This window comes from Brassica napus, chromosome A9 (assembly GCF_020379485.1).
Source record: "Brassica napus cultivar Da-Ae chromosome A9, Da-Ae, whole genome shotgun sequence".
Classification (NCBI taxonomy): Eukaryota; Viridiplantae; Streptophyta; class Magnoliopsida; order Brassicales; family Brassicaceae; genus Brassica; species Brassica napus.
Genome location: NC_063442.1, coordinates 35,916,705 through 35,943,264, shown reverse-complemented (window position 1 = coordinate 35,943,264; position 26,560 = coordinate 35,916,705). Strand labels below are relative to the sequence as shown.

At 38.6% G+C, this 26,560-nt stretch overlaps 5 protein-coding genes across 5 annotated transcripts; 2 read left to right on the top strand and 3 right to left on the bottom strand.

Annotated features, from left to right (window-relative positions):
- Nucleotides 1-234: 234 nt before the first annotated feature.
- On the bottom strand, nucleotides 235-1,649 carry BNAA09G36690D. The gene is made up of 4 exons (XM_013893524.3): nucleotides 1,393-1,649; nucleotides 1,181-1,312; nucleotides 729-1,097; nucleotides 235-654 (listed from the first exon to the last, which is right to left on the bottom strand). Exons 1-4 carry the CDS (start codon nucleotides 1,494-1,496, stop codon nucleotides 519-521), a joined length of 741 nt encoding a protein of 246 aa, XP_013748978.1. The 5' UTR covers nucleotides 1,497-1,649; the 3' UTR covers nucleotides 235-518.
- A 112-nt stretch (nucleotides 1,650-1,761) lies between these two features.
- LOC106451577 (nuclear pore complex protein NUP93B) lies at nucleotides 1,762-6,623 on the top strand. Its single transcript, XM_013893526.2, is given in 16 exon segments — nucleotides 1,762-1,930; nucleotides 2,027-2,118; nucleotides 2,326-2,392; nucleotides 2,680-2,739; nucleotides 2,830-2,919; nucleotides 3,252-3,515; nucleotides 3,759-3,854; nucleotides 3,935-4,069; nucleotides 4,296-4,349; nucleotides 4,470-4,553; nucleotides 4,644-4,733; nucleotides 4,810-5,712; nucleotides 5,808-5,989; nucleotides 6,071-6,297; nucleotides 6,300-6,361; nucleotides 6,441-6,623. Coding segments are annotated over 16 exon segments (2,586 nt in total). The 5' UTR covers nucleotides 1,762-1,828; the 3' UTR covers nucleotides 6,519-6,623.
- LOC106451578 (chaperone protein dnaJ 49) lies at nucleotides 6,575-8,081 on the bottom strand. The gene is made up of 2 exons (XM_013893527.3): nucleotides 7,960-8,081; nucleotides 6,575-7,839 (listed from the first exon to the last, which is right to left on the bottom strand). Exon 2 carries the CDS (start codon nucleotides 7,823-7,825, stop codon nucleotides 6,743-6,745), a length of 1,083 nt encoding a protein of 360 aa, XP_013748981.1. The 5' UTR covers nucleotides 7,826-7,839; nucleotides 7,960-8,081; the 3' UTR covers nucleotides 6,575-6,742.
- A 4,378-nt stretch (nucleotides 8,082-12,459) lies between these two features.
- LOC106451579 (putative calcium-transporting ATPase 11, plasma membrane-type) lies at nucleotides 12,460-17,633 on the top strand. Its single transcript, XM_013893528.3, has 7 exons — nucleotides 12,460-12,804; nucleotides 14,014-14,068; nucleotides 14,179-16,103; nucleotides 16,201-16,356; nucleotides 16,439-16,610; nucleotides 16,697-16,995; nucleotides 17,065-17,633. Exons 1-7 carry the CDS (start codon nucleotides 12,634-12,636, stop codon nucleotides 17,362-17,364), a joined length of 3,078 nt encoding a protein of 1,025 aa, XP_013748982.1. The 5' UTR covers nucleotides 12,460-12,633; the 3' UTR covers nucleotides 17,365-17,633.
- A 607-nt stretch (nucleotides 17,634-18,240) lies between these two features.
- Nucleotides 18,241-25,647, bottom strand: LOC106451580 (chromatin-remodeling ATPase INO80). Its single transcript, XM_048741216.1, has 23 exons — nucleotides 25,404-25,647; nucleotides 25,172-25,259; nucleotides 24,668-25,040; nucleotides 24,149-24,581; nucleotides 23,855-24,055; nucleotides 23,629-23,739; nucleotides 22,970-23,397; nucleotides 22,780-22,888; nucleotides 22,609-22,689; nucleotides 22,363-22,535; nucleotides 22,101-22,226; nucleotides 21,747-21,908; nucleotides 21,594-21,651; nucleotides 21,260-21,490; nucleotides 21,008-21,154; nucleotides 20,356-20,919; nucleotides 20,007-20,267; nucleotides 19,827-19,934; nucleotides 19,642-19,736; nucleotides 19,400-19,556; nucleotides 19,010-19,219; nucleotides 18,760-18,918; nucleotides 18,241-18,572 (listed from the first exon to the last, which is right to left on the bottom strand). Exons 1-23 carry the CDS (start codon nucleotides 25,461-25,463, stop codon nucleotides 18,357-18,359), a joined length of 4,551 nt encoding a protein of 1,516 aa, XP_048597173.1. The 5' UTR covers nucleotides 25,464-25,647; the 3' UTR covers nucleotides 18,241-18,356.
- Nucleotides 25,648-26,560: the final 913 nt, after the last annotated feature.

Genomic DNA, 26,560 nt, shown 5'->3' with positions numbered 1-26,560 from the left:
TGAACTAGATTGCGTTTGCAATTGCATGTGATGTGTTTCTTCTACTTTAGATATGCTCTCCTTTACATTTAGTTTTGAATGCAAGTGTGCACGTGATTTGGTAAATTCCAACATGTTTAGAAATCCTTCGTGACATGTACGGTATATATATATATCTTTCTCCTAGAATCCTCTACATAGCAAGGTCATTAGCAAAAACTGTTCAGCTCTTCTTTTTGCCTAACTTATGGCACATTTGATGCTTTGCAGGTATAATAGAAGCCACTGGAGTTCATAAAACAGGATAAAAGAAACATACAAGGATTGTATCCACAGACGCAAACGACATTAAAAGCTTGACAAGCCTTAGATCTAACTCAAGGAAGCTTTTGTTAGCCCTTTATTAGATTCTTACTAATGCCTTGTAGCAAAAACATAAAGTTGTACTACATATTACCTCATGAATACGAATCATCACAGTTACTCCCAAGCGTATGTAAACTCTCAGTTTGTTTTGTGACTTTGTCTTATGAATACTTCTATGGCAAGGCAGGGAGGTCTATGGAACTGAAGGAAAAGAAACTCACACGGCCCTGAGCGACATGACAGAACATTAACGGTGCAGCTACACGGCTTTGCAAGACTTTAACATCTTCTTTGCTTGGTGGAGAGTCCCTGTAAAAGAAGTCGAGTACGCTGATTAAGATGTTTAAGCTTTCAAAGTTAGAACTAATGAAACAAACGATTACCCCGAGAAGCAAGCCACAAAGCTGGGTTCACCAGGAGAAGACTTCTTGAACCGGCTGTTTGGCAAATACACATCAAACACCGCTCTTGCATCACATATCTGCATATCTCCCAAGAGTCTAGTTACATCATCCTTGTCTTCAGGACATTCACCACTTGGTGTAGTAATGGCAGCATCTTTTGACGTCCAAGGAACACCATGGCGTCTTATAATGTAACCTAAACCCTTCAGGTATCTATAAACCTCGTAGCTTTCCCAACAGCAGCCATCTTTTTCCTCTGCAATCTTCTCATATAAGCTCTTCAATGGGATCATTACTTCATCATCTTCACTACCTAACATCTGCAACTCTCCTATCTCACTCAAATACCTGTCACAAGAATAAGAAAGAGAGACTACTTCATCAGATGACTTGAGTAAAAACTGATCTAAAACACTATATTTGCCACATACAAAGCCTCTTCTAAGAAGCAATATGTCTTTCCACTACGGATGACTCCAGTTGTTGTCCAAATCTTCCCTCTTTTAACCTCAACTTCAGCCATTGCTAACTCTGTAACCCAACGAGCCTTTGAAGATCCAACTCTACAATGTAGAAACCCACAAGAACAAAAGAGAATGATTAGACAGTTAAACCCAGAAACGAGCTGCTGAGTTTAACCCACCTGAATTGTAACTTGGGTCCTGAATGAAACTGTTCGTCATCATCGAGTGCAAAACCAGCTTCTTCTTCGCTTGAAGAGGAAGCTTCCCAGTCTTTTTCCTCCATAATAAGATTAAAATCTCTGGGGCAATTCGTCGAACAGTTGGTGTGCAAGTTCTGTCGTGCTCGTGCGTATCACGTGCTTTCCTCCTTTCTTTTGTTCTTTTTTTTTTGTGGGTCAAACTTTCCTCCTTTCTTTGGTTTGACTTTTATAAGTCAGGAATAGAACCAAACCAAACCGGTTTCCTTTGTTTCGAGCTTTATTTGTACCGTACCGAATAAATTAGAAATCGAACCAAAACCAAACCGGTTTAGACTGCATCGTATTAGCGTTTATCAAATGAGTTTGAAATCAGTAAAAACCCTTTCGCCTACCGAAGAGCTCGAATCGAATATCAATGGCGAACGACCAAGAGATGAGTGGATGGACTGATCTTCTTCACTCTTCGACGAAGCTTCTCGAGCAAGCGGCTCCTTCGTCTCAGTTTCCTCCTCTCCAGGTTCTTTTGCTCACCACACACTTTTCTCTCTTTCGATTGATTCTCCGTGTGTTCAATCGCTTTCTTAACGAGCTTGATTCGTAATATTGTTTGTAGAGGAATTTGGATCAATTGGAGGCTTTGTCGAGGAAACTCAAGGCTAAAACCCTAAGAAGCGAAGCTCCTTCACAGTCTATTGCTGCCACTAGGTACTATCTGTGCTCGTGCATTGAAACCTAACGGATTGAATGCTAGAGAGAGTCTAAGATTTGTGACTCGATTTGGGGATTAAAGACTATTAGAGTGGTCTTCCCTTGTTAAGACTTTCATAAGAGAGAAGATGTAGCTTAGCTATTGCAACTGAGTGATGGTTTTGTTGCTAAGTGTTTTATTTATTTTTATTGGATATGGAGCAGACTACTTGCACGGGAGGGAATCAATGCAGAGCAATTGTCTCGTGATCTAAGGTCATTCGAGTTGAAGGTGAGCATTTCTATCACCTAGCTTATGCTTTTCTGGTGTTTTGGTGGGGTTCTTGAACGATTGTTATGTGTGTTTTGGTTGATTTCCTTTATTTTTTGGCTTTTATCATCAGATACTTGTTTAGTATACTAGAACTCAGATGTATAACCAGTTGTTGTAATACGACATCCCTTATACCATTGGTTTTACAGTATAAGACTTATTTTTTTTATTGTTGCTTACTCATCTGCAAGACATTTACACACTCTTCTACTTTTGATAAATTGTGTTTCTTGGATTGTTAAAAGACGACATTTGAGGATGTATTCCCTGCTGAGGCAACAAGTGTTGAAGAGTACCTGCAACAGGTATTCACTGTTTGAATATACCCTATTTTAGATCGCAGATAGATTCTTTTGGAGATAACTGATCGTTCTATATGAATTATTCTTGTCTAGGTTCATGAAATGGCTATGGTATCAGCTATACAGGAGGCCCAAAAGGATAATGTTCGGAGCTTTAATGATTACATGTTGAAAGTCTTGGAGGTCAGTGTTGTGACTACGTTTTATTTCCATGTTACTTTTATCTGTCGTATCTTTTGATTCAATCAATATAGTCTAATGGTTGTCCAAAATTCCCTCCTCGTTTTTGTTTATTCTCATTATGTATTTGCACACATTGATTGGTATATGATATTAGCATGAGAGTGCATTTGTGAAACGGAGGAATATTTACTTCATTCCTACAAATTATGTGGATCGTGAAAGTTCTTGACGTAGGATTAGAAGCTAGTTGGGTGCTTATTACAAATTAGAAATATATTTTTCTGAATTTATGTCATGTTCGTTCTCATAGACTCTGTGAAATCTTCTGGCAGGAGGACTGTAGAAAAGAAAAACGTGACTTCCTTCAAAGTCGTAGCAAACTTTCAATGCTACCTAAGACCAAGATGATCGATACAAGCAGAGACACTCATGCTGGTCAACTAGTGCCTGTGGCTTCAAGTCCTCAAGTATCTTCAAACACTGGAACAGAACTTGTGTCTCTGGCTAACAAACCCATTCATGAGAAGAAAGCACATGTCTATGCAGAGGTTGTGAAGAAACTTAATTCTTCAAGAGAACGAGGCTTGCCATTTAAGGTATGGTCTTCCTGTACCTCTTAGTGTGCATTTTATATGCGTTCTGTTTGATAATTGCAGCTGAAGAGTATGCACTTTTCCTTATTGCTTTTAGACGTCCAGTTAGATTTTCAAAGAATTCCGTACAGGCTTCACCGTATGATGATGATTACCTTTGTTGTAGCATTATTGTAAACTAGTTGACTTCGTTCGGATTGGTTTGGCTCTGTTTCTTACTAATTTCTCATTCATGCGTTTGTATAGCCTGCAACATCGTTCAAAGATGCTTATGGAAGTCTAGGGATTGATTTGACTCGTGGGAAATCAGTCAATGTGCAGAAACTATGGCAACTTATTCAGGTGATCTTTTGATTAAAAGTTTTATTTTCCTATAAGGACTTGTTTTACACTTCCAAGCTTATAACAATCTATAAAAACAGGCAATGACGGGTGAAGACTCAGCAGTACACAAGGGTGTTTCCAAGAGGATGTCCCTCGTGATAGGCGCAAGACGCCACTTGGAATGTGGGCATCAGAAACATATAATGGATACAATTCAAAGTCATCCGACACAAGTACTTCTTTCTATCTTGTCTTTACTTGTTGTCTGTGTTTTAAATGGCGCATGGCGATCCAAGGCGAGGAGGTTGGAGCCATGCGCCTTGAAGTTGCGTTTGTCTTAATGAATATTTTAAATAGTTACTTCAAGGATGCGTTTTGAGAAAGTTCCCTGATCTTTCAATCTGAGTTCAAGTGCGTTAATAACCATAACATGTTTATATCCCTTTTTTTATGTTCTAGGCTGCCCTTGGTGGATCTGTTGGAAATTTGCAAAGAATTCGTGCCTTTCTTCGGGTTAGTGTGACAGACAAAGTAGAGCTTAACACGAAGCATATGCCCACATGATTTTTTTCGTGTCAGTCATAGATATAATGAGTTGTTTGTTTGGTTGATTCTGTTTTGAATACTGTGCAGATTCGTCTACGGGACTATGGAATGTTAGATTTTGATTCAGGTGATGCACGTAGACAGCCTCCAGTTGATACTACTTGGCAGCAGGTGCCGGACAATTTTCCCTCATGCTTTGAATTCTCACCGTTGTCCTCGAAAATAAAGTTAGATTGATTTAATGTCTCTCTTTGATTGCAGATATATTTTTGCTTGAGAAGTGGCTACTATGAGGAGGCTAGAGAAATCGCCCAATCATCTCGTTCATCTCAACAACAGTTTGCTCCGCTGGTATATTTTCAAATCTTAATAATACATTAAAGTTCCGGAGTCAATCTTAATATGTTGATTTGCCTTTTCTTCTCAGCTTATAGAGTGGATTACCACAGGCGGTACTGTGACTACAAATACTGCCGCTATTGCTTCTGAAGAATGTGAGAAACTGTTTAGGTTAGGTGATCGGTTGGGCCAAACAACATATGACAAGAAGAAGCTCCTACTCTACACTATCATATCTGGTTCCCGGAGGCAAATTGATCGCATCTTGAGGGAATTTTCTACGCTCTTCAACACAATAGAAGATTTTCTCTGGTTCAAGTTATCATGCATACGTGATGTTTCTAGTGGATCTTCATCTTTGGTCTTCAACGATGGGCTAGTTCCTTACAGTTTAGATGACCTTCAGGCTTATCTTAATAAGTTTGAGCCTGCTTATTACACTAAGAATGGCAAAGACCCTCTGGTATACCCATATGTTCTGCTTCTTAGTATTCAATTACTACCGGCGATCATGCACATGTCTCAAGAAGCAGGAGATGAAGGGTATAACATCGACGCTGTGCATATAGCGATTTCTCTAGTGGACCATTCCGTTCTCTCTGAAGGATCTGGGACTGGGCACAAACTTAGCGTGATGGATGCAAATGCTGAGGCGTCGAGTCTGATAAGGCAATACGGGTCGATGTATTTGCATCATGGTGATATGCAAATGACGCTGGAATACTATGCACAAGCTGCTATTGCAGTAGGAGGGGGGCAACTAGTTTGGTCCGGGAGAAGCAATGTTGATCAGCAAAGGCAAAGGAACTTGATGCTGAAGCAACTACTGACTGAGATTCTGTTACGAGAAGGTGGTATTTACTTTCTGCTTGGTGCTAGAGGTTCCGGTGAAGAAGGCGAGCTTGGAAGATTTTTTCCTGATTCAAAATCGAGGCAGCAGTTCTTGATCGAAGCTGCGAATCAATGTCAAGACGCTGGATTATTTGAGAAAGTAAGTAGCTTTTGAGCTTTTTTGATCATATACTCTATAACTACTTGAAACATGTTGGTTCTGTGCTCAAGTCTCGTAACCATTTGTTGATGCAGTCCATAGAAATACAGAAGAGAGTTGGTACCTATGCGGCTGCATTGGAAACAATAAACAAGTGTCTATCTGAAGCCATTTGCTCTCTTCTCCGTGGAAGGTCAGATGGTGAAAGCCGAACAGCAGGACTCGTTCTCTCAGGAAACGAGATTCTCCACACGTACAAATACTACCCTGAAGTCTGGTAAATCGAGACTCTAATAAACTCATTTATTAACTTGGTCAAGTTCTTGTACTAAAACTCTCATACTTTTGTATACACCAGTCCCCAGGAAAGAGAACGGGTCATGGAACAAGAAACAATACTACGAGAGCTTGAGGCAATACTGTCGATCCACAAGTTGGCCAGACTGGGCAATCATCTAGACGCCTTGAAGGAAGCAGCTAAACTCCCGTTCCTTCATCTCGACCCGAGACTCTCCGACACAACCCCAGACGAGTTCCAGAGAGCGTCCTCTTACTTCAAGACTTGTGTCCCTGATTTACTAAAGGTTGTTTGACTTGTCTGGACAACGTACCTGACCGTGATGGATCCATCCGGGTCATGAGATCTAAGGTGCAAATGTTACAAACATATATTTTGTGATGAGGAGAGTTAATGATATGTATATTAACTATATGAATCTCTTTTGCAGATTGCTGGGTTTCTTGCAAGCAACACACACCAGAACTGGCCCCGAGACTTGTATGAGAAGGTTGCTCGAAGCTTTTGAATTCTAATAATCTCTTTGAACTTGTCATCAAAACCTTAAAAACGAGACATGTTTCCTTCATCAAAAGTATTTTATAACGAAAGCAAAATCTTAATTCAGACATAATCACACAAGATCCAAGAACTGTATGTTGTGTTCTAAAGCAACATAATCCAAAGCAAAAAAAAACATATATCTTCTGTGACTCTTAAGCATCGATGCTTATAAGTACCTTCAGTGGTTTCTTAAGCAGAAGCAGCTGTCTCGAACTTCCTCATCATGTCACAGTGAGGCGTCTCACGAACAAAGCCCCATTGCTTCCTCTGCAGCTCATACCTACAATTCTGACTAAGTATAGAGACGTAATCTCTCTCAACTTCATCCTCTACATTCTGTCGCTCGTGACTGTCACGTGGGTACTCCTGCTCGAAATTGGACGACCTCACATAGTAATTAACACCCTTCTCCGTAGTGAACTTGTAACTGTAAGGGTAAGTCGCGGAGAGCGAGTAAACAGGTTGTGAAGAAGGAATGAAGTTGAGGAGGAGTAAGAGTATAACAGGTAGAATCTGGAGAAGCACACGAGCGTTGAAACCTGCTGCATCATGACCTTGATTGTTATTAGCAGCAGCTGCGGCTCTATGCCGTGTAGCTCCGAAGTTGAACGTACGGAACTGAGCATTCCCGGGAGGCATCATCCCTCCCGCGCCGAAGAAGCTTCTGAAGATCTCGTTGGGATCGAACTCGTCTTCGTAGTAGTAACCACCGTTGAATCCGTTAGTGGACCGTCTCGGTTGGTAGATCGGCTCATCGGAGCCGCTCACGTCGTACTTTCTCCTCGACTCTTCGTTGCTTAAGCACTGAAACGCCTTGGAGACGGACTTGAACGCTTCCTCGGAGCCGGGAGCTGGATTCTTATCGGGATGGACTTTCAGCGAGAGTTTACGGTACGCTTTCCTCAGGTCGTCGACCGAGCAGGTGTTCTCGAGGCCGAGGATCTCGTAGTAGTCTTTCTTGGATTTGATCTTTTTAACGATCGAGATCTGTTCCTCTGTGTAGGAGATTGAAGAAGACGATCCACGTTGGCGTAAAGAAGGCTGAGACGATGATGATGATGAGCTTGGTGCGTCTTTCCCCGCGGGAGGTTTTTCAGATCGCGGCTCGTCTGATTGGTTGTTGAGCTCGGATTTGAGATCGTCGATGGGGAGATCCGGATCGAGACGGCGAGCTTTGGATAGGAACTTACGAGCTCGGTCTCGGTCTCCGGATTTGATCGCTTCCTTGACGATTTTAAGGCATTTCAACGCGTCTTCTTTGTTTCCATCCATGTTAATAATCAGCCCTACGAAACAACGGATTGAGATGAATCAAGAGGGGTAAAGATACAGAGAGTGTCACAAGAAGTAGATCTCGATCAAGGTACTGGCGAGAGAGACTTCTTCCAAATTAGGGTTTCTCTCACCGATCGGATTTTCAGATTGGATTGTGGACGAAGACTAGACTAAATGGAAGGCAACCCTTTGCCCTGGAGATTAGCGTACCAAGGTCGGTTAGATAAGTATCATTTCCGGTTATCGAGAATTTGAGCAATTCCGGTTATCAACTTATTTATCCGTATAGTTGAACCGGCCCGGACTCTCAAAGTCGGTTCAGCATAGGCCTGGACATTCGGGTCGCTGGACATTCGGATCGCTGGATCGGGTTCGGATCGGATCTTTTCGGGTCCATATCTTTCGGGTCTAAGAGTTTAAGATCCGATAGGGTAATTTCAAATTTTCGGTTTCAGGTCGGTTCATATCATACCGGGTCCGGATCGAGTCGGATCTTAGATAGTTAGACCCATTCGGGTAGTTAGAATTTATCGGTTTGGATTCAGTTCGGTTTCGGGTTGGGTTCGATTTGGATTCGATCTAAAAATGACCTAAAAATACAAAAAAATATCTTAAAATATTTATATATACGAAAATATTCAAAATTTTATTCAAATTTTATGTTTTTATTATATTAAAATATGTAATATACTAAACTATGCGAGATACAACAACAACTTGTTGTCTCCTAGTGGTTGATCCCATGTTCTCTAGACAAATAACCTGTCTTTAATTCTTTCTTTGATGCATTTTATTTAATTTACATTATTAATTCGGGTATCCATTAGGTTTTGGGTTTGGGTCGGATCGGGTCCAAGATCTGTGGATCTTCTGCAACAAGACCCGATAAAGTAATTTGGTCGGATCGTTTCCTACCCGAACTGGGTTTTTTCGGGTTGGGTCTTTGGATCCGGGTAAAATGCCCAGACCTAGTTCAGCAGGATAGTTTTGTGTTTCTTTTTTTTTTGTCTCAAATGTAGTACGTGAGATCAGCCCTCTCTATGCATATGCACATGGTCCAATTTAAATTTTGTGTTTTAAAAAAAAATGAGTTTAGACGGTTAAAAAGTCCAAAATAGTTGTTTTTTTATATATTAAAGTTATAATGATAAAAAATTATAATCTTGTTTTGTGTTATAATCTTATGTTGTTATTCGACATATAGGTAATTAGTAAATCCTTCCATTGAATGGGGGATGCTCGCATGTTATAAATTGCGTGTTTGCATTTGGGTAGGCCAGTTTGCTGTTCAAAGGCAAAGCATAGATAAATCTTATGTGTTTGCAAATTACAACTAAATTCTCATAGCATTTTGCAGACTTTTGAAGGTTTTAGGCCTGTTCTTGATTCTTCATCCTAATGCATCTTTCTGATTCCAAGTTATTAGCTTATGTGCCTTCAAAATCATGCTCTCTACTCTAATCAGTCTTAATGTTTTTGTGATAAGACATTTTTGTTGGATAAATATGGAGAATGGCAATAAAATTATATACTCTCTTTTTATAGAAGTTTATAGACTCTTGACTAAGTCATTAACAAGTTTTTCTTCTTTTATGTTCTGACTTCAACACCAATTATCTCTTTTTGGGCTATAGTTCGGGTTTCTCTGAGCTTCTAGCTTTCTCACTAATGGGTTCTTTAGATTTTTATCATGTGGTTTATTATAGTTGTAAAAACTCTTGCTACAATTCAATATAATGCACCAAATTTTAGCCAAAAAAATAGAAGTTCGAAAACCTTGGATTCTTGACTACAAGATGCATTGAAGTAAGAATGTACTTGCCACCATGTTGGGACTGTTGGCTGTTGGAGGCCTAACCAACTTTCATTTTTCACTGCTGTAATCAAAGAGTAATATCAGTAATGCACAAAGTTTCTCAGTCTTTAAAGCGGTGAGTTGTTCACGCCATGTGCTCTTAACTTCTTCTCAGAAAATAATAATAATTCTTATGTTTCCTGCAATCATAATGGATTGAAATGATCATGAATCATCAGAGAGCATTTCTTGTTATGACTCATATTAGATTATAAATATTGCATAACTACTTGATTGGTTTGCGGTAACATCAGTTTCTCCTAACATTCGTTTTCTTAATTAGCTCGCTCCGTTCGTAGTAATGTTATAATGTAGTGGCAACGTAATGGAATGGTTAACATGTTCTCCATTCGTGCTTCTTGATTGTGTCAAATGTTGTCCGTAGTGGCCAATTTACTTATAATACTAACAAAACAACAGATCATGAAAGATCTTTGTTGATGGATATTAATAGTGGGGAGGGGGTTTTGTTTCTCGGCAAATGCAATCTTAATATCATAAATCATAATTATAATATTTACAGATGAATAAAAATTTAGATTATTGTTACTATATTTGTGTGGTAACAAGACCTAATACTATTTTTTTTGTTTTTTCAATAAGACTTGCTAATTGGGAGAAACTGGGTCAACCATGGTTGGCAACTGGCAAGCCAGTGGACACGGGACAGCAATGAATCCCTCCATTAATATATTAAATGCATTTCCTGACTATGGAGCTACCCTTTTCATATATTAATAAATTCACCCTCACATTATACCATATCATTCTATATATTATGTATGTTAATTGACCACCTTTCTAAATTCTCTCGAGATCTTAAAAAAAAAAAGAATTGTTTATGAAGTATGATTGTTCTCAGGTCTAAAGATATCTGTATAGATCTATTCTTTTTATATGGATTCTTTAAAGACGCCAGATTTGAGATCAACGTGTTTTTTATTTGTCAACTTAACCTGAATTCATACAGAAAGACTAGATTTAAACTTTGGATTATACCGGAACTGTATCCCAAAACTTAACCAATAGATTATGTCTGTCAACCATGTTTTGTTGCCTTCTAACTTGTTTAATTGTTGCAAGTAGTCAAAAAATTATATGTATATACAGTATTTTGTTGAGGAGAATGTGCAATAATTTTGAAATGTTGTAAGAATCGTAAAAGACAGGATGAAACTGGAAGATGATGAAAGAGATAGAGAAGGTGGTACACGAAGGCAAGGCAGCGCAGCCTCATAAAGTGAGGATTCAATTAAAACATAGCAAGTTGGGTACATGTGTTATAGTGCATCCACGCACCTTCAAAGCAATAATCCATATAATTTACTAAAGGTTAATGATATAATAATCTCTCTGATCTATCGATCAGACATCAGAATAGTTTATTTTTACTTATTTTTCAACTCCTAGAATTTGAATACACAGTTTGGTTTATATCTGCGAACAAATACGAATGTGTAACTGGTTGAGTACCGACATGGCGATATCTGATAGCTTCTAAGTTTTAGTTATAACATGGTTGGTATTTGCAATTTGTGTATATAAGAAAATGATTGGTATTTGTGTAATTTGATGAGCTTGAAAGAAATAACTATAGCTTGAAGATACACGTACCATGTCAAGAAAACAGTTTTGTATGAAGGTTTTCTCTTATTACGTTCTTAGGTCAATAACCTCTGTTATATACATCGATAGTTTCCAAAACAGAGCATATCGTAATGTTAACATATTTGATACGCTTTACATATTTATCAGTAAGTGAGTATATTCCTAAGATATGAATATATCCTTAACATACCATTTGCATGCATATAAAGAAAACAAAGGTGTAGTAAAACATCAGCCAACGTGATGAGAATTGGAGTATCATTGAAAGATCAACACAATTCCCAGAGTGTAATGTATTTACGACCGGGTTGTTCTTGAAAATAGCACGTCTATTTTGTCGATTTAGTGTATTAAAAAAAAAGAATAGCATTCATCATTGCATAATATTTATAGATAAAAACTTGCTACAACAATACCTAATATTCGGCTGATTTATCGGGTCGGATCTTGAATATCGGCATTTCATTAAATTCAACAAATTTTGTAACCAATTTATTTAAGAACTAAACAATTTGGGTTTCTTTTTTTTTACCATAGATAGATGATAAAAAAATTAGCCTAAACAATATTTATAAAATTTATAGATATATAAAAAATTAATGATCTTACGATTAGATATTTAAATTTTTTTAAAAATTGTAGAAATTTTTGAAAGTTTTAATAATATAAATTGTATAATTATACAAAATAATAATATTTCAAAATTTGGAATGTTATATATGAATATATTTATTTCATAGATGATGTATGAGTTATTACCATATTTTAAAAAAAAATTACCAAAAAAAAATATCAATATTAAATGTAATATATGAATTATTACCATATTCTAATAAGTTTGCCAAAAATATAAATTAATATTAAATGAAATTATTTATGTCATATTTTTTTGAAAACCATGTTATCAATTTTTTTAGTCATATTATATTTATTTTGTGAAATTGATTGTAAGGAAGACATATGGCAAAATCACTTCGTAAATATAGTATACGGAAAGATTTAATAATACTCCACGAAATGGGGACGTAAGCAAAGACTTTCTTTCAAGCTTGGATGGCGTCAAATAAAAAAACCGAACCACTTGATTCGAAAAGGCGGCCCGATCCGATATTTTAACCTGATAACCGGACTAAACCGGGTTTGGACATCGCATAAAACGCACACTCGCACGTTTGAGAGAGAGAGAGCGATTTAGCGTTAGCATAAAAGAAACTGAAAGAGGCATTCTTCACTCCTCTCTCTCATCTCTAGCTTCCTTCGCGCCGGCGAAGATTTCTCTCTGTTCAGAAACAGCTCCGTCTCTCGCATAAGAACGGAGAGAGTGATTTTTTAGGGGGGAAAAATGTCTAATCTCCTCAAGGATTTCGAGGTGGACGCGAAGAATCCGTCGCTGGAGGCTCGGCAGCGATGGAGATCCTCCGTATCCATCGTGAAAAACCGAGCTCGTCGTTTCCGTATGATCAGCAATCTCGAAACGCTAGCTGAGAACGATAAGAAGAGATGCCAGATCCAGGTCTGTATTGATTTTACCTCTCTGTTCTCGTGAGATTGACTCTGTAATTTTGCCTGGAAAATGTTTGGATTCCGGGAAAATGCGTGGAAAAATAGTACTTAACGTTTTCAGTAGTACACTAACTCAGATCACACGATCTGTTTGAAATGAGAAATGTTTCCATTGATGATGATGATCCATTCCATATTCTGTTATTAATTTTTTTAGAGTCAAATCGTCTTTCTTCCCTGTTTTTTTTCTTCTAATTCTTCTTTCAGATTTGCAACTAAAGATCCAAAATGATCCGTTATATATTGTGAAATGATCCAAAATATGGTATCAGTATATTTAATATTTTTCAAAAAAAAAAATCCTAATTATCAGTCAACTAAACACAAAAAGTGACGCGTAATTTAGGGTTCGCTTAGTCTTACAGAATATTCCTCAAGGATTATTTGATCAAATGTGTAACGGATGAGTTATTATTTATTATGACTATTTATAACCTTAGGTCATATGCTTACGTGTATCCAATTAAATAAATCAGTTTTGAGTCTTTCGACTTAAGCATCCAATCGTTACAAGTTTTATTTTTCTAGCTCAGTGATAACTAATAACTAATGATCCACTTACCTGATTTAATCATATTTAACATATGCTCTGTGGTGGTCTCAGTGTTCATATAGTTGTTGATGTTTTTTTTGACTTGTTGTTGCAACTACCTTGGCTTTTGTAAGTTTCGAAGAAATTTCGTGGAGGAGAATGACATTATCATCTTTATTTGTCCACTTGCCTGAATTTAAATAAAGAAAACAGTTCTTTGCTCATATTTTCTTTTTCTGTTTAAATCGAAACACTGACAGTTCTGTAAACAATTGAGAAAAACAGTAGGCTGTTTGACTATAATGACGTATGAAAATAAATTGAATCTTGGAGTAATATCATATATTAATGAGTTTTAGCTTCAAAGAAAAATACTTTTTAATTGTGTTGGCTCCGGTTGCGTCTTGTTGGATTACTACAGTAACACTTTAGCTGGTGTGGTTGAAAGTTTAATATCCTCTCATGCCTAGTGCAAGCTATCAATCTTTATTGCAGTTTGAATGTTTTCATATTGTTAATTAGCATGCATATGTTGACTGCGCGGTAAATATTAATTGTCACCAGCGGTTTAGTTTAGTCGTTGTAGTGTTCTTCAATCATCTCACTGTTTCCTTATTTCATAACCAGGAAAAGATACGGGTTGCCTTCTATGTTCAAAAGGCAGCTCTTCAGTTTATTGATGGTAAGATATGCAATCCTGAGTTTCAGATATGCATGATTAGCAGAATTTGGTTGGTGACTGTGTTTATTTATGATTTTGTAATCCTTTTCTATCATTCTGTAATTCTTCAGCTGGTGCACGGACAGAATATAAACTCACTGATGAGGTCAAACAAGCTGGATTTTATGTTGAAGCAGATGAACTTGCTTCTATGGTTCGCAATCATGACACAAAGAGTCTGAAGCACAGTGGAGGAGCTGAGGGAATTGCTCAGAAAGTGTCTGTTTCTGTCGCTGAAGGTGTCCGTTCTAGTGAACTACACATCAGAGAAAAAATCTATGGAGCAAATCGATACGCCGAGAAACCAGCCAGATCATTTTTTACGTTTGTCTGGGAAGCGCTTCAAGATGTTACGCTTATCATCCTTATGGTCTGCGCTGTAGTGTCGATAGGAGTGGGAGTTGCCACGGAAGGGTTTCCAAAGGGAATGTATGATGGGACAGGGATCTTGCTAAGTATAATCTTGGTGGTCATGGTTACTGCTATCAGTGACTACAGGCAATCTCTGCAGTTCAGAGATTTGGATAGAGAGAAGAAGAAGATTAATATCCAAGTTACTAGAGATGGGAATAGACAAGAGGTCTCCATTGATGACTTGGTTGTTGGAGATGTGGTTCATCTATCTATTGGGGATCGAGTTCCAGCTGATGGGATTTTTATATCCGGATACAATCTTGAGATAGACGAGTCAAGTTTATCGGGAGAGAGTGAACCATCACACGTGAATAAAGAGAAGCCATTTCTGCTCTCTGGAACCAAAGTCCAAAACGGCTCTGCAAAGATGCTGGTGACCACCGTTGGTATGAGGACTGAGTGGGGAAAGTTGATGGAAACTCTAAGTGAAGGCGGGGAGGATGAGACCCCTCTGCAGGTGAAGCTAAACGGAGTTGCTACAATCATAGGTAAGATTGGTTTAGGATTTGCAGTGCTGACGTTTGTGGTGTTGTGCATAAGGTTCGTTATAGACAAAGCCACTTCTGGCAGTATCACCCAGTGGTCTTCTGAAGATGCACTGGCACTGCTTGACTACTTTGCCATTGCTGTAACCATCATAGTCGTTGCTGTACCTGAAGGCTTACCTTTGGCTGTGACCTTAAGTCTTGCATTTGCTATGAAGCAGTTGATGAGGGACAGGGCACTTGTGAGGCATCTGTCTGCTTGTGAGACGATGGGTTCTTCTACCTGCATTTGCACGGATAAGACAGGGACTTTAACCACTAATCACATGGTAGTCAACAAAGTTTGGATATGTGAAAATGTCAAGGAGAGGCAGGAGGAAACCTTCCAGTTGAACCTATCTGAACAAGTTAAGAATCTCCTTATCCAGGCCATATTTCAGAACACAGGTTCTGAAGTCGTAAAGGACAAGGAAGGTAAAACTCAGATCCTGGGATCACCTACTGAAAGGGCTATACTGGAATTTGGTTTGCTTTTGGGTGGTGACGTTGAGACGCAACGCCGAGAACATAAGATACTTAAGATCGAGCCTTTCAACTCAGACAAGAAGAAAATGTCAGTTCTTACCTCTCATTCTGGTGGCAGTGTACGCGCTTTCTGCAAAGGTGCATCTGAAATTGTCTTAAAGATGTGCGAGAAGGTTGTGGATTCAAACGGAGAGTCTGTTCCGTTATCTGAAGAGAAGATTGCGAAAATCTCTGAAGTCATAGAAGAATTTGCTTCAGAGGCTCTGAGGACTCTCTGCTTGGTTTACACAGATCTTGATCAAGCTCCAAGTGGGGATCTTCCTGATGGTGGCTATACATTGGTTGCGGTTGTTGGAATCAAGGATCCAGTTCGTCCAGGTGTCAGAGAAGCCGTTCAAACTTGTCAAAATGCTGGAATCACTGTTCGTATGGTCACTGGTGACAACTTAAGCACGGCCAAAGCTATTGCAAAGGAATGTGGAATTCTTACAGCAGGAGGTGTAGCTATAGAAGGTTCAACATTCCGTAATATGCCCCCACATGAAATGAGAGCCATTTTACCCAAAATCCAGGTTCTGATTTAGATTAGTAAAATGAATCATTCATCCTCTCATCTCTCTCTTTAGATGTTTGTAGCATTTTAGAATAATCTCTTCCCTCTAACTTCAGGTGATGGCTCGGTCTTTGCCATTGGACAAACATACACTAGTCAACAATTTGAGGAAAATTGGAGAGGTAGTTGCAGTGACTGGAGATGGAACAAATGATGCTCCTGCATTGCATGAGTCTGACATTGGACTTGCCATGGGAATAGCTGGTACAGAGGTTAGTTATAGCCTTTGGTTCTTCCCTGTTACTGATTATTTTATCATTGGCAAATCGATAACTAAGAATGCTCCATACTCAGGTTGCGAAAGAGAATGCTGATGTAATCATAATGGACGACAACTTTGCAACGATAGTGAATGTGGCGAGATGGGGACGTGCTGTGTATATCAACATCCAGAAATTCGTTCAGTTCCAGCTAACTGTTAACGTTGTTGCTCTGATCATCAACTTTGTATCTGCTTGCATCACAGGTAAGTAAAATCGTTTTAAACGCACGCACCCACAGTTTTCACAAATGATTGTTCCTCTGATCATTAACATTGTCTCTTGCTTTCAGGATCTGCACCACTCACCGCAGTGCAGTTGCTTTGGGTCAACATGATCATGGACACACTCGGTGCATTAGCTTTAGCAACTGAACCTCCCAACGAAGGTTTAATGAAGCGTCAACCAATCGGTAGAACCGCAAGCTTCATCACCAGAGCCATGTGGAGAAACATCATTGGTCAAAGCATCTATCAGCTAATCGTCCTCGGCATCCTTAACTTTTCTGGAAAACAAATCCTCAACCTCGAGGGTCCAGATTCAACAGCTGTTCTCAACACCATCATCTTCAACTCCTTTGTCTTTTGCCAGGTAAATAAATAACAACATTCACCACAAAAAGGTGTTCTCAATAGTAAAACGCGTTTGCTGCTAAAACAGGTGTTTAACGAGGTAAACAGCCGAGAGATAGAGAAGATAAACGTGTTTAAAGGAATGTTCAACAGCTGGGTGTTTGTTGCTGTGATGACTGCAACAGTTGGATTCCAAGTGATCATTGTTGAGTTCCTTGGAGCATTTGCAAGCACTGTTCCTTTGAGCTGGCAACATTGGCTTCTCTGCATTGTGATTGGAGCCATAAGCATGATTCTAGCCGTTGGTCTTAAATGCATACCGGTTGAATCAAATAGTCATCACGATGGATATGAGCTGCTTCCTTCTGGTCCATCTGACTCCGCTTGATCCACTTCCTTGGTACGATTCCTAAGTCATCTTTCTATATTTGGTTTTTCTTCTTCTTTGAATTCCATGATAGTGATCTGATTTCAATATGTATAAAATCTAACAAGTCATGCGTTACCGGGGGTTTTTGTTCTGGTTTTGAGTTTTTTTTTTCTTGTCTTTGTGTGTCAATAAATGTATCTTCTGCCTCGTTGTCTTGTTATCTGGATCGTTGATCGATGTCTCTTTTGGAAATCAAGATAAGAGGAAAGTGAAAACATTTTTGTTAATCCTTTGGTTACAAAAGCTCAGGATAGTATTCAGTAAAGCTCTAGAAACACCACTCGAGCAAGACATCAAAACTTTCATCACATTGTGTCTATACTGTTATGCACGCACGCATAACCTTCTTTGCTTTAAACCATGGAATAAATATTCAAGGATCAATCACACTGAGACAATCAAGACGATGCTACTTAAATGCAGCTAATCAATGCCTTGTTAAATCTAACAAATGTGTGTAAAACCCAATGTCATTCCCAACTAAGACATGCAGGCTGAACAACAGTTTCATCAGGAACTGAGAGCAGAAAGTAACACCATGCAAGCAAGGTGAAAGTGGACACTAACATAAACAAAGATGATTGACAGATATTATCAGCCAAGTGAATATGATAACTAATAACTCAAGGGTCATAGCAATGCTCTAATAAGATTTTTATAAAACAAAGATGAAGCTGCTTAAATAGCTAACCGAACCCGGTTGAAACCTTAGCTAACCTCACAACAGGATCAACAGAGTGATAGTCATTTCTCGAATTGCTATCATCGATGAGTTGGACATGGTCTTCCATCGACAATAATATTTAGACATATATATATACCTCTAGATCGATGTAGGTTAAAGAGTAAAACTTATTTATTAAAATCTGTACACTTAGCTCAAAAGCTAGGAACAAGTTTACTAAAACCTCCCTGAAGTTACATCTATAAAAGCTTAAAGCATCTTCGGATTAGTCCGCATCTACATTAGAGCTACTTGGGTTGAATTCTCCATTTGTTGGAGTAACTGATGCAGAGAAGACAGGTTCAAGAGACTCGTTTACGCTCTTTGTCTGTCTCTTTACCCTTTTTGTTCTCTGAGGCTGAAGAGTATCATCTCCTTCACCATTCTCTTCTTCCTTGGCTTTCTGAGGAACTCTAGATTTCGGAGTTGGCGCAGCTTTCCTCTGCAAATCACCGCACATAGCACATGCCTTTTAGTAATAAACTCGAGCAAGAAGTTATCAACTTAGAACCAAGCCATGCTCAATAAATAGACCAACTCATAGTGCCATCATTTTCATTTGCTAGGGGATAAATCATTAGAAAGATCTAGAAGGCGAAAGAAAGAATGTGAGTTTGTAGCATATATACCTTTTTGTTACTGGGTTTTGTCGTTTCCGGTTCTTGGGAAGGTTCCTGCCCGTTATCCTGTCGTTCAGTAGCATCATCCAACTCTTCCAAAGTTGCATCCCCTTCAGCATCTATTCTGATTCGTTTCATTGGCTGTTTTTTCTTCTGCCTGTCCTTTACCTGGAAAGAAAATTCAGTTTGAGTTACCTTCTTATATAGAACTAGAGTTGCGAAATACATAGAGGTGAACACAATGCTGTCCTATTCCCACCTGTAATGGTAGTTCTCTGAATTTCTGCTCCAGTTGTGCTGCCTCTGCATCATCCATAAGCAAAGATACCACATCCGCAGTTCCAAAAACATCATCACCCTGAACATGACCTCCTGTCATTACAAGCTGTTGAACAGTATTCTTCTGACTTGCCCTGTGCAAAATTTTCTCTTCCACCGTCTCCTTGCAGATGAGCCGATAAACAGTAACCTATAAAGAGTTTTTTCAGAAGAAGTCAGAATAGAAAGAAACTAATCAATCCCATTAGCAGATGCTTATTCACTAGCATGAAGTTTTGATTGTAAAATGAAATTACAAAGGAATTGGCAACCAATATGCACAGTTTCCCTTGGATATGAAAGAGATTGGAAGAAGAATAAAATCACTTACATCTTTTGTCTGACCAAGACGATGAGCTCTGTCCATAGCTTGTAAATCCAAGGTGGGATTCCAATCACTTTCATAGAAAATGACTGTGTCAGCAGCCGTCAAGTTGATACCAAGTCCTCCAGCTCTGGTGCTCAGCAAGAACACAAAAATGTCGTTCCTGCAACCATGTATAGGGTTTTACACTTGTGCCCAGCAAACCTCACTGGTTAAAAGAAAAAAGGCATGTGAAAGTTAATTCCTACCTCTGCTGAAAATCCCTAACCATATCTCGGCGATCCATGATGGTGGAGGATCCATCAAGCCTGAGGTACTTGTACTTTCTATAGTTCATGTAATCCTGCATAAAAAATTAAATCCAAAAAGTAAAGCAAAAGGCGTAGATATGGGTGTTTGTTAAGCCGTTAAACCAAATATTCATTTGTATTACCTCGAGAATATTCAGCATTTTTGTCATTTGTGCAAAGAGGAGCACCCTGTGATTTCCAGCTCGAAGCCGCTTCAATAGTATATCAAGTGTCTGCAGCTTCCCAGAGTCCTACGATCCAATTTTGTGGTAAGAAACAAAGAGCTCATAGTAAGGTCGCTAAATGTAAGGAGAAGAAACTACCGTGAGCAACTTTGCAGGGTCAAAACTTTGCATTGGAGGGCAAGAACCAAATATTCTGTGCGTCAGTTGAAGCGCAGGTTGCACAACTGGAAGTTCTGAATCAATTTCTTGGATTAAAGGATGTGGAACGCTGCTCGGCTTCCTGGGACCATTAGCTTCTGACGTTCGTGCAAATCCGATTAATAGTCTCTTAAGCCATGGTTGATGCATTTCCTCTGTAATTCTGTATGCAGAGTTTCTGTCCGAGCAATGAACGCTTATCTGAAAAACAAAAGTTCAAAAACATGGTTGAGAAGACTTAGCAAGGAAACTACCCATGTTAGTAGTTTGCAAACTCAAAGAACCATACCGGCGGAGCTCTGGCTTTGGGGATAAAAGTATATGCAGAATGTAGGAGCTTGATGCTTGAAAGTAGCCTATCCTGATGAGAGATCACTAGAGATTCAATTGAGTGACAGGTAGGCCCTGTGCCTACTCTCCCTTTCAGCAAACTCGTTTCAACTTTTGATGGCATCAACAACATTCTTGTGACAGCTCTGGTTTGAGCAGTATTCATGTTATCTCCATCAAGATCATCGTCCATGGATTCCATAAAAGAGTCTACTATTTCATCCAAGAATTGCCGTTCCCATTTCAGTATAGAGAATAATAGCCTTTCCATGACGGAACACAGAGCCAGATATCCAACTTCTGATGGTGATAAATCCATCAAGCGCGAAAAGGCAAATGCTCCACTTCCGCTAACTGCTTGATTTACGCTACTACTATCAGATGGGAGTGTTGACCTATGAATATACTCTGGTGAAAATATATTAAAATTCTTCAGAAAGGATTCTCTTGATAAGCCCTTCCCAATAGAAGAACAAAATGTTTCAGAATTTTGGAGCATTTCATTCTGTAGAAGTTTAGGTATCTGGAAGAGAATTGAAAGATAGAAACCAACGTCAGAGACTACCAAGATATTGTGGACCTTGGAACTTATATAAGGTATTGAATTTCACCTCGTATGTTATGGGATTATGACCACCAGAATAGTGTACATCCTCCAGCTCACCAAATGGAGGGGGCAAAAGGGAATTGGACATCACTCCAAAGTAGAGATACGAGCTCCCTTCATTCCTTTCGAACAACTCTGGATGGTTGCAAACCTGACATGAGAGACACAAATACATTACCATAAGCCACAGTCTTGCACATATGTATGAGAAAGCAGGACAAGACGTTAAAAGAAAGCAGGGGACCATAGAGCTTGCCTTCCTAAGTTGAATGACGATGTTCATCAAATTCAATATTTTCTTATCATTAAAATGCCCACGGTTGCTGTCAAACAACTCAGCAAGAGAAATTTTGTTCTTGATAGCCTGATAGAAAGCTTGTTGTCGAGAACTGAGCTTGCAGTGTACTGTCACTTCCGTCTTTGTAGTTAGCTCAGAAACCACATCCTTTTTGACACGTCGGAGCATGAATGGCTTTAATATTGCATGCTGTTTGGGAAAAGAAACAAAATGTGAGTAACTAGATAACCGATAAAGGTAAAAGATGCATCATTGCACAGACTAATGCTGCAAACAGAAAGTGAAATCTCACCAGTCTGTTAAGCTGGTGCTCGTTTAAAGTGCCTCCATGTTCAGCATGATTCTCGATTCTGTTAATCAATATTAGATCATGTATCATAAAAAATTTCCTAGATTGTTCACTAAAAACTTTTACACGACCATCAAACAAGAAAATAGTACATACCCTTTTGAGAACCACTCATTAAATTGTTCATGGCTGTCAAAAACCATTGGCATGATGAAGTGCAGCAAGGCCCATAACTCCGCCATGTTATTCTGAATTGGAGTTCCAGTCAGAAGCAATCGGTTCCGACAGTTGAAACTAAGAAGGGTCTTCCATCTTATACTGTCAAAGAAAAACGGAAAATGAACTTGCATAAGAGTTTAGCATTTCAAGGGATCTACAAGCTAATTCAAACAAAAGTAACATTCTCATGTACTGGGAACTCAACGTAAAAGAAAATTAAAGAGTGAAATAAGATGATCACTGCGAACACAAGGAACCATGATTCAACTGACTCGAGGGAAAAGTAAGAACCTTGTGGAACTTTTGATTGCTTGGGCCTCATCTAGCACCATATACTGCCACTTCACCCGACGAAAATACTTTTCATCGGTTACTAATAGCTGATAGCTGGTAATTAAAATATGAAAACCAGCATCCCTGAAAAAGTGGGGAGTCAACAGAGAAGCTTCAGAAAATAGCAAAGAAGATTTACTGATTGCGAAGCCTTTGAGAGAATAAGCAGAGGTCAACCACAAATCATTAGAACCTAAAAAAAATATCACAAAGCCGTTACCTTCGGTACATACGCTTGGGATTAATATTCTTTCTTAAAATTGTCCGTTCTTGTAATCCTCCCCAATACGGAAGAGTTTTCAAGTCAGGACAGAAACGACTAATCTCATCAGCCCAATTGTTAAGAACAGAAGCAGGGGCAACAACCAAAAATGGACCCCAAATGTTTTTTTCCTGTGTGAGACGATAAAAGAGTTTTAACATAGCCAAACGGCAACAGATAAAAATGACCAACAGTTCGATTTACCTCAGCCAGATGTGCCAAGAACGCCATGGCTTGAATAGTCTTACCCAAGCCCATTTCATCAGCAAGAATGCCATTCAAACCCTGGAACATATAAAAATAATAATCTTAGTATATACCCATTCCTCTATAAAGTCCACAAGAAATAATAAATGTAGATGAAGTTGAGAGAACCTGCTCATAACAATTCACTAGCCACTGAAGACCTTTCATTTGGTATTCTTTTAGAGTTCCTTTAAACATTTCTGGAGTCTGAACTGTTGATGTAACAGGCATTGTAGATCTGCAAGTAGAGAGAGTTAATTGGCTTGGCATTCTAAAATCATGAAGATAACATGAGGCAGTAACAAGAACACAAACTCACGGGTTATGTAAGTCTATATTGCCCGAGCCCGAGACTGAGACATCAATTGGTGGTCCTTCCATGTCAGAAGTTTTCTGTAGCTTCATATATTCAGTGTCAAATGCATCTGTTATTTTTCTCTGCTTAGACACTGCCTCTCGGGCAGCGTTCAGGGCATCTTCCTTCATTTTAGCATCTTCAGGATCCTCCATCTCAGAAAGTTTTGCTGCTGAAGGTTCTTGGAGAGCTTCGTCAACCAGATTTTCATCTCCTATCGGCAGGGATTCGGAAGGCATTGCATCGGTTTTGTTTTGCATGAAGTGACTGTAAAGTTCAGTCTGTTTAATAAGAAAATTGAGCCTCTGTTGCTGCCTTTGTGCCTCTCGAAGCTCCTGTTCACGTTTTAATGCCTCTGCCGCTTCTTTTTCTTGTTTTTTCCTCTCTTCTGCCTGTCAACATAGTCAATTTAATCCAAGTGTACCACTCAAACGAACTCCAGCACAAGAATGGCATAATAACATTCGAAATCAACTCTTTCTTTTTAGTATAACTTCATCCAAACTTTTGATCAAAAAAAAAAGAATGTATCATAAACTAAATTTGGCAGCAGAACATGTAATCAGATCTAGTTAGAAGCCCGTAAGCGTACTACAGAGTATAAGGGAGAATAAAAAATGTACCATCTGCTTGTCAAACCGCTTCCAGAATAGCAGCATGTCTCTGGATATCTTTCTGGTGCGAATTGGTGCACTCCTTGGCAGTTTGAATGACCTGGCCACTTTCATTTTCACCTGTGAACTCAATATAACAGCAAATGAGAGCTTACTCTAAGATGAAATGCAAGAGAATGACAGTTTAGAAAAGTAAAAAAAAAGAAGCCATAATATGAGAGTGAATTTCAGTTACCTCCCGTTGGCAACCATCTGCAAATCTCTTGGCATCAATTGATTGTTTCCGATGAAAAGTAGTGAAAACTCTATGGTGTTTTGGTATATCTCTTCTGACAATGTTGATCCAAGCTTTCCTAATCTTGTCCCTTTCGGTTTTTTCAATTACTGCAGGATCATTCTTCACCTTCAGCTTCTTTGGTAGACTTCGTTGAACAATCTGAACAACAATGAAAGGAAAAACATATATTGTTGACAGAGGCGGGAAGGGTAAATACAAAATTATGAAAAATTACTGTCACAGGATCCAAACCTCATATGTATCCCCCTTCTCTAGAACCTTGACGTAATGAACCTGTAAAACACCACCCTCTGATAGGATTGTCCGTGCAGTAGTTCCAGCAGCTCCTTCTGGGATAACAGAATTCATTGCATCTTCTGACACCTTGAGGCTGAAGTTAGGGCTGGAGCTTGAAGCTGACAAGGCCTTCACTCTAGCTTGAAGAGAGTCATACTGAGGCCGAGGCTCACCCATTCCATTACGGCTTCTAGCTCCAGACCTTTTGTCCCTAGCCATCAGTTCAGCTAATGATCTCAGATCCAGAGCTCCTTTCAAGTAAAAATCGTCCACATGAATGTCTGAAAAGCTTGGTAAGTTCAATGACGCCACCAGCTTGTCATAACTTGGAGGGATTTTGTAGACAACACCTTCCCCAATATCCAAATACGAAGGTTCATACGCTATTCTGCAAAATTCCATATGTCAATCCAAGAAACTCAACACCATTAGTTCCCTCAAGGGTATAATATAAAAAAGGTATGAACAACATACTTGGGGGTAACATTGGATTCACGATGGCTTCCTCGCCTTTGAGGGATCGGATCAGCAGCATAATTCGACAAGGTATCCACGTCATAGAATCTCCTATGGTGATCGTTCCTACCTCTGTTAGCGCCCACATTGCTCTTACGCACCGGGACACCCAACAGAGGAGTGTGATTCCCTCGAGTCTCCTTGGACCTACTTTTGAATCTTTGCATATGCTCCCCAAGCATTGCTCTGTAATGCTCCTCAGTAACATGTTGACTGTAGTGATCATCACCATCCTCTACATCATCATCAGCTTCTATCCACCGCTTTCTCTTCTTAGTACCAGAACTCATCCCCCGTCTAACACCGTTGCCGTAGTTTGCTACTACCCCACCTAAGATCACCACCAAACATTTAAAACACAGACAAAAGATCAGTCAAAGTAAAATCAATAAAGTTTGGACCTTTAATCATCAGCAAACAGATAAATGTCACATACTGAAAGTGTCCAAATAAAGTTAGTACCTTGATTGCCTCTAGTTTCATCCTGGCTACTACTCCCATAGTAATCAGACTCATCTTCATGCCTCGGAATCCTAAAGTTCATCAACGGCTGCAAGATTCAAACTTTTTAGAGCCAAAATTTCACAATCCCTAAAACTACATTCTCATCAGTGTCACATGATCATCCCAACATGTACAATCACACATCATATAGTGTTGAGCAGAAAGAAACAAACTTTGAGACCGTACAGACCTCGAGATCGAAGAGATTGGCGTAACGCGAGTCCCTGAACTGCCTTCTCGAAGGATCCATGAGAGGGGGAAGTGAAGAAACTTCGTCAAATTTTTACGGAGAGTGGAAGCCCTTTAAAAGCTGCGAAACATTCGCTCGCCACGAGAGAGATAATGAGAAGAGTTCGTCTCGAGGAAGAAGAACCCTAATCTCAGTATGATAGAGAAGAAAGGTAAAAGACGAGATGCGTAAGATAGTAAAGTACTAACGTACGCCATTCCATGAAAGCTTCTTACCGTGCGCCCTCCTCCACAAAAATCATTTAATTTCCTTATTTTCTTTTATTGCGAAAACCCCTTCCGATATACCGGCCGGTTTGATGACAACGGAGACGACAAAGATCCATCGCGTGAAAGGGTGCCGTTTTAATAAAAATAAAATTTTGGGCAGATAAGAATATAGTAGCAGTATATGTGGCAAATCTCTATAATATTACAAGATATGAGCCCGTTGCGTTACAACGGGTTTTGTTTGATATTTTAATTTAATAAAAATTATAAAATAATAAATCATTTTATTATAGATTTATGATTGTTTTTTGCATTTGTTGTTTGAAATTATTTTATAACTAAAACTCGTTTTCACATATAAGTTCAAGTTAATATTTGTATTTTATAATCATGGTGTATAACTGAATTGTTATAAACTTTGTACATATGATTAGAGTAAATATTATACATAAACGTTTAAACTGAACACAACCTGAAATAAGAAATTGAATGAAAAGTAAAAAGAAATGAAAGTCAAATACACCAATCGAGTGAATGACAACATTATACATGTTTTATGTACTAATTTAATGTTTTAATAAATAAGTCTTTAAAGTTTTATTTTGCTAGGATTTTTAAAAAAGGAAAACATTCTATTTTATAAATCTCTTTTGTATTTACAATAAAAAATAAAAAATAATATTAAATACTTCTTTACAATTTTGTTTAAGATTATAGAAAAGAAAAATTACTATCATATAACCAATTACGACTATCTTCTCTTTAAAATTTCAAAAAAAAATTGCTATCAAATAATTATTTTTAGTTATTAATATATATTTTAAAAATTACTGTTTTTACAATTTGTATTAATACCAATTTTATATTTTTTTGTTAATTAAATAATAT

What these genes read in the sequence shown, in the direction of transcription:
- BNAA09G36690D (XM_013893524.3), bottom strand. Translation starts at nt 1,496, where the DNA reads ATGGAGGAAAAAGACTGGGAAGCTTCCTCTTCAAGCGAAGAAGAAGCT. An exon ending in GGACCCAAGTTACAATTCAG is followed by an intron (nt 1,313 to 1,392) that starts GTGGGTTAAACT and finishes TCTACATTGTAG; the next exon opens with AGTTGGATCTTCAAAGGCTC. An exon ending in TGCTTCTTAGAAGAGGCTTT is followed by an intron (nt 1,098 to 1,180) that starts GTATGTGGCAAA and finishes TTCTTGTGACAG; the next exon opens with GTATTTGAGTGAGATAGGAG.
- LOC106451578 (XM_013893527.3), bottom strand. Translation starts at nt 7,825, where the DNA reads ATGGATGGAAACAAAGAAGACGCGTTGAAATGCCTTAAAATCGTCAAG.
- LOC106451579 (XM_013893528.3), top strand. Translation starts at nt 12,634, where the DNA reads ATGTCTAATCTCCTCAAGGATTTCGAGGTGGACGCGAAGAATCCGTCG. An exon ending in AGCTCTTCAGTTTATTGATG is followed by an intron (nt 14,069 to 14,178) that starts GTAAGATATGCA and finishes GTAATTCTTCAG; the next exon opens with CTGGTGCACGGACAGAATAT. An exon ending in CCATTTTACCCAAAATCCAG is followed by an intron (nt 16,104 to 16,200) that starts GTTCTGATTTAG and finishes CTCTAACTTCAG; the next exon opens with GTGATGGCTCGGTCTTTGCC.
- LOC106451580 (XM_048741216.1), bottom strand. Translation starts at nt 25,463, where the DNA reads ATGGATCCTTCGAGAAGGCAGTTCAGGGACTCGCGTTACGCCAATCTC. An exon ending in TGAAACTAGAGGCAATCAAG is followed by an intron (nt 25,041 to 25,171) that starts GTACTAACTTTA and finishes TGGTGATCTTAG; the next exon opens with GTGGGGTAGTAGCAAACTAC. An exon ending in TCAGAGAACTACCATTACAG is followed by an intron (nt 18,919 to 19,009) that starts GTGGGAATAGGA and finishes TTTTCTTTCCAG; the next exon opens with GTAAAGGACAGGCAGAAGAA.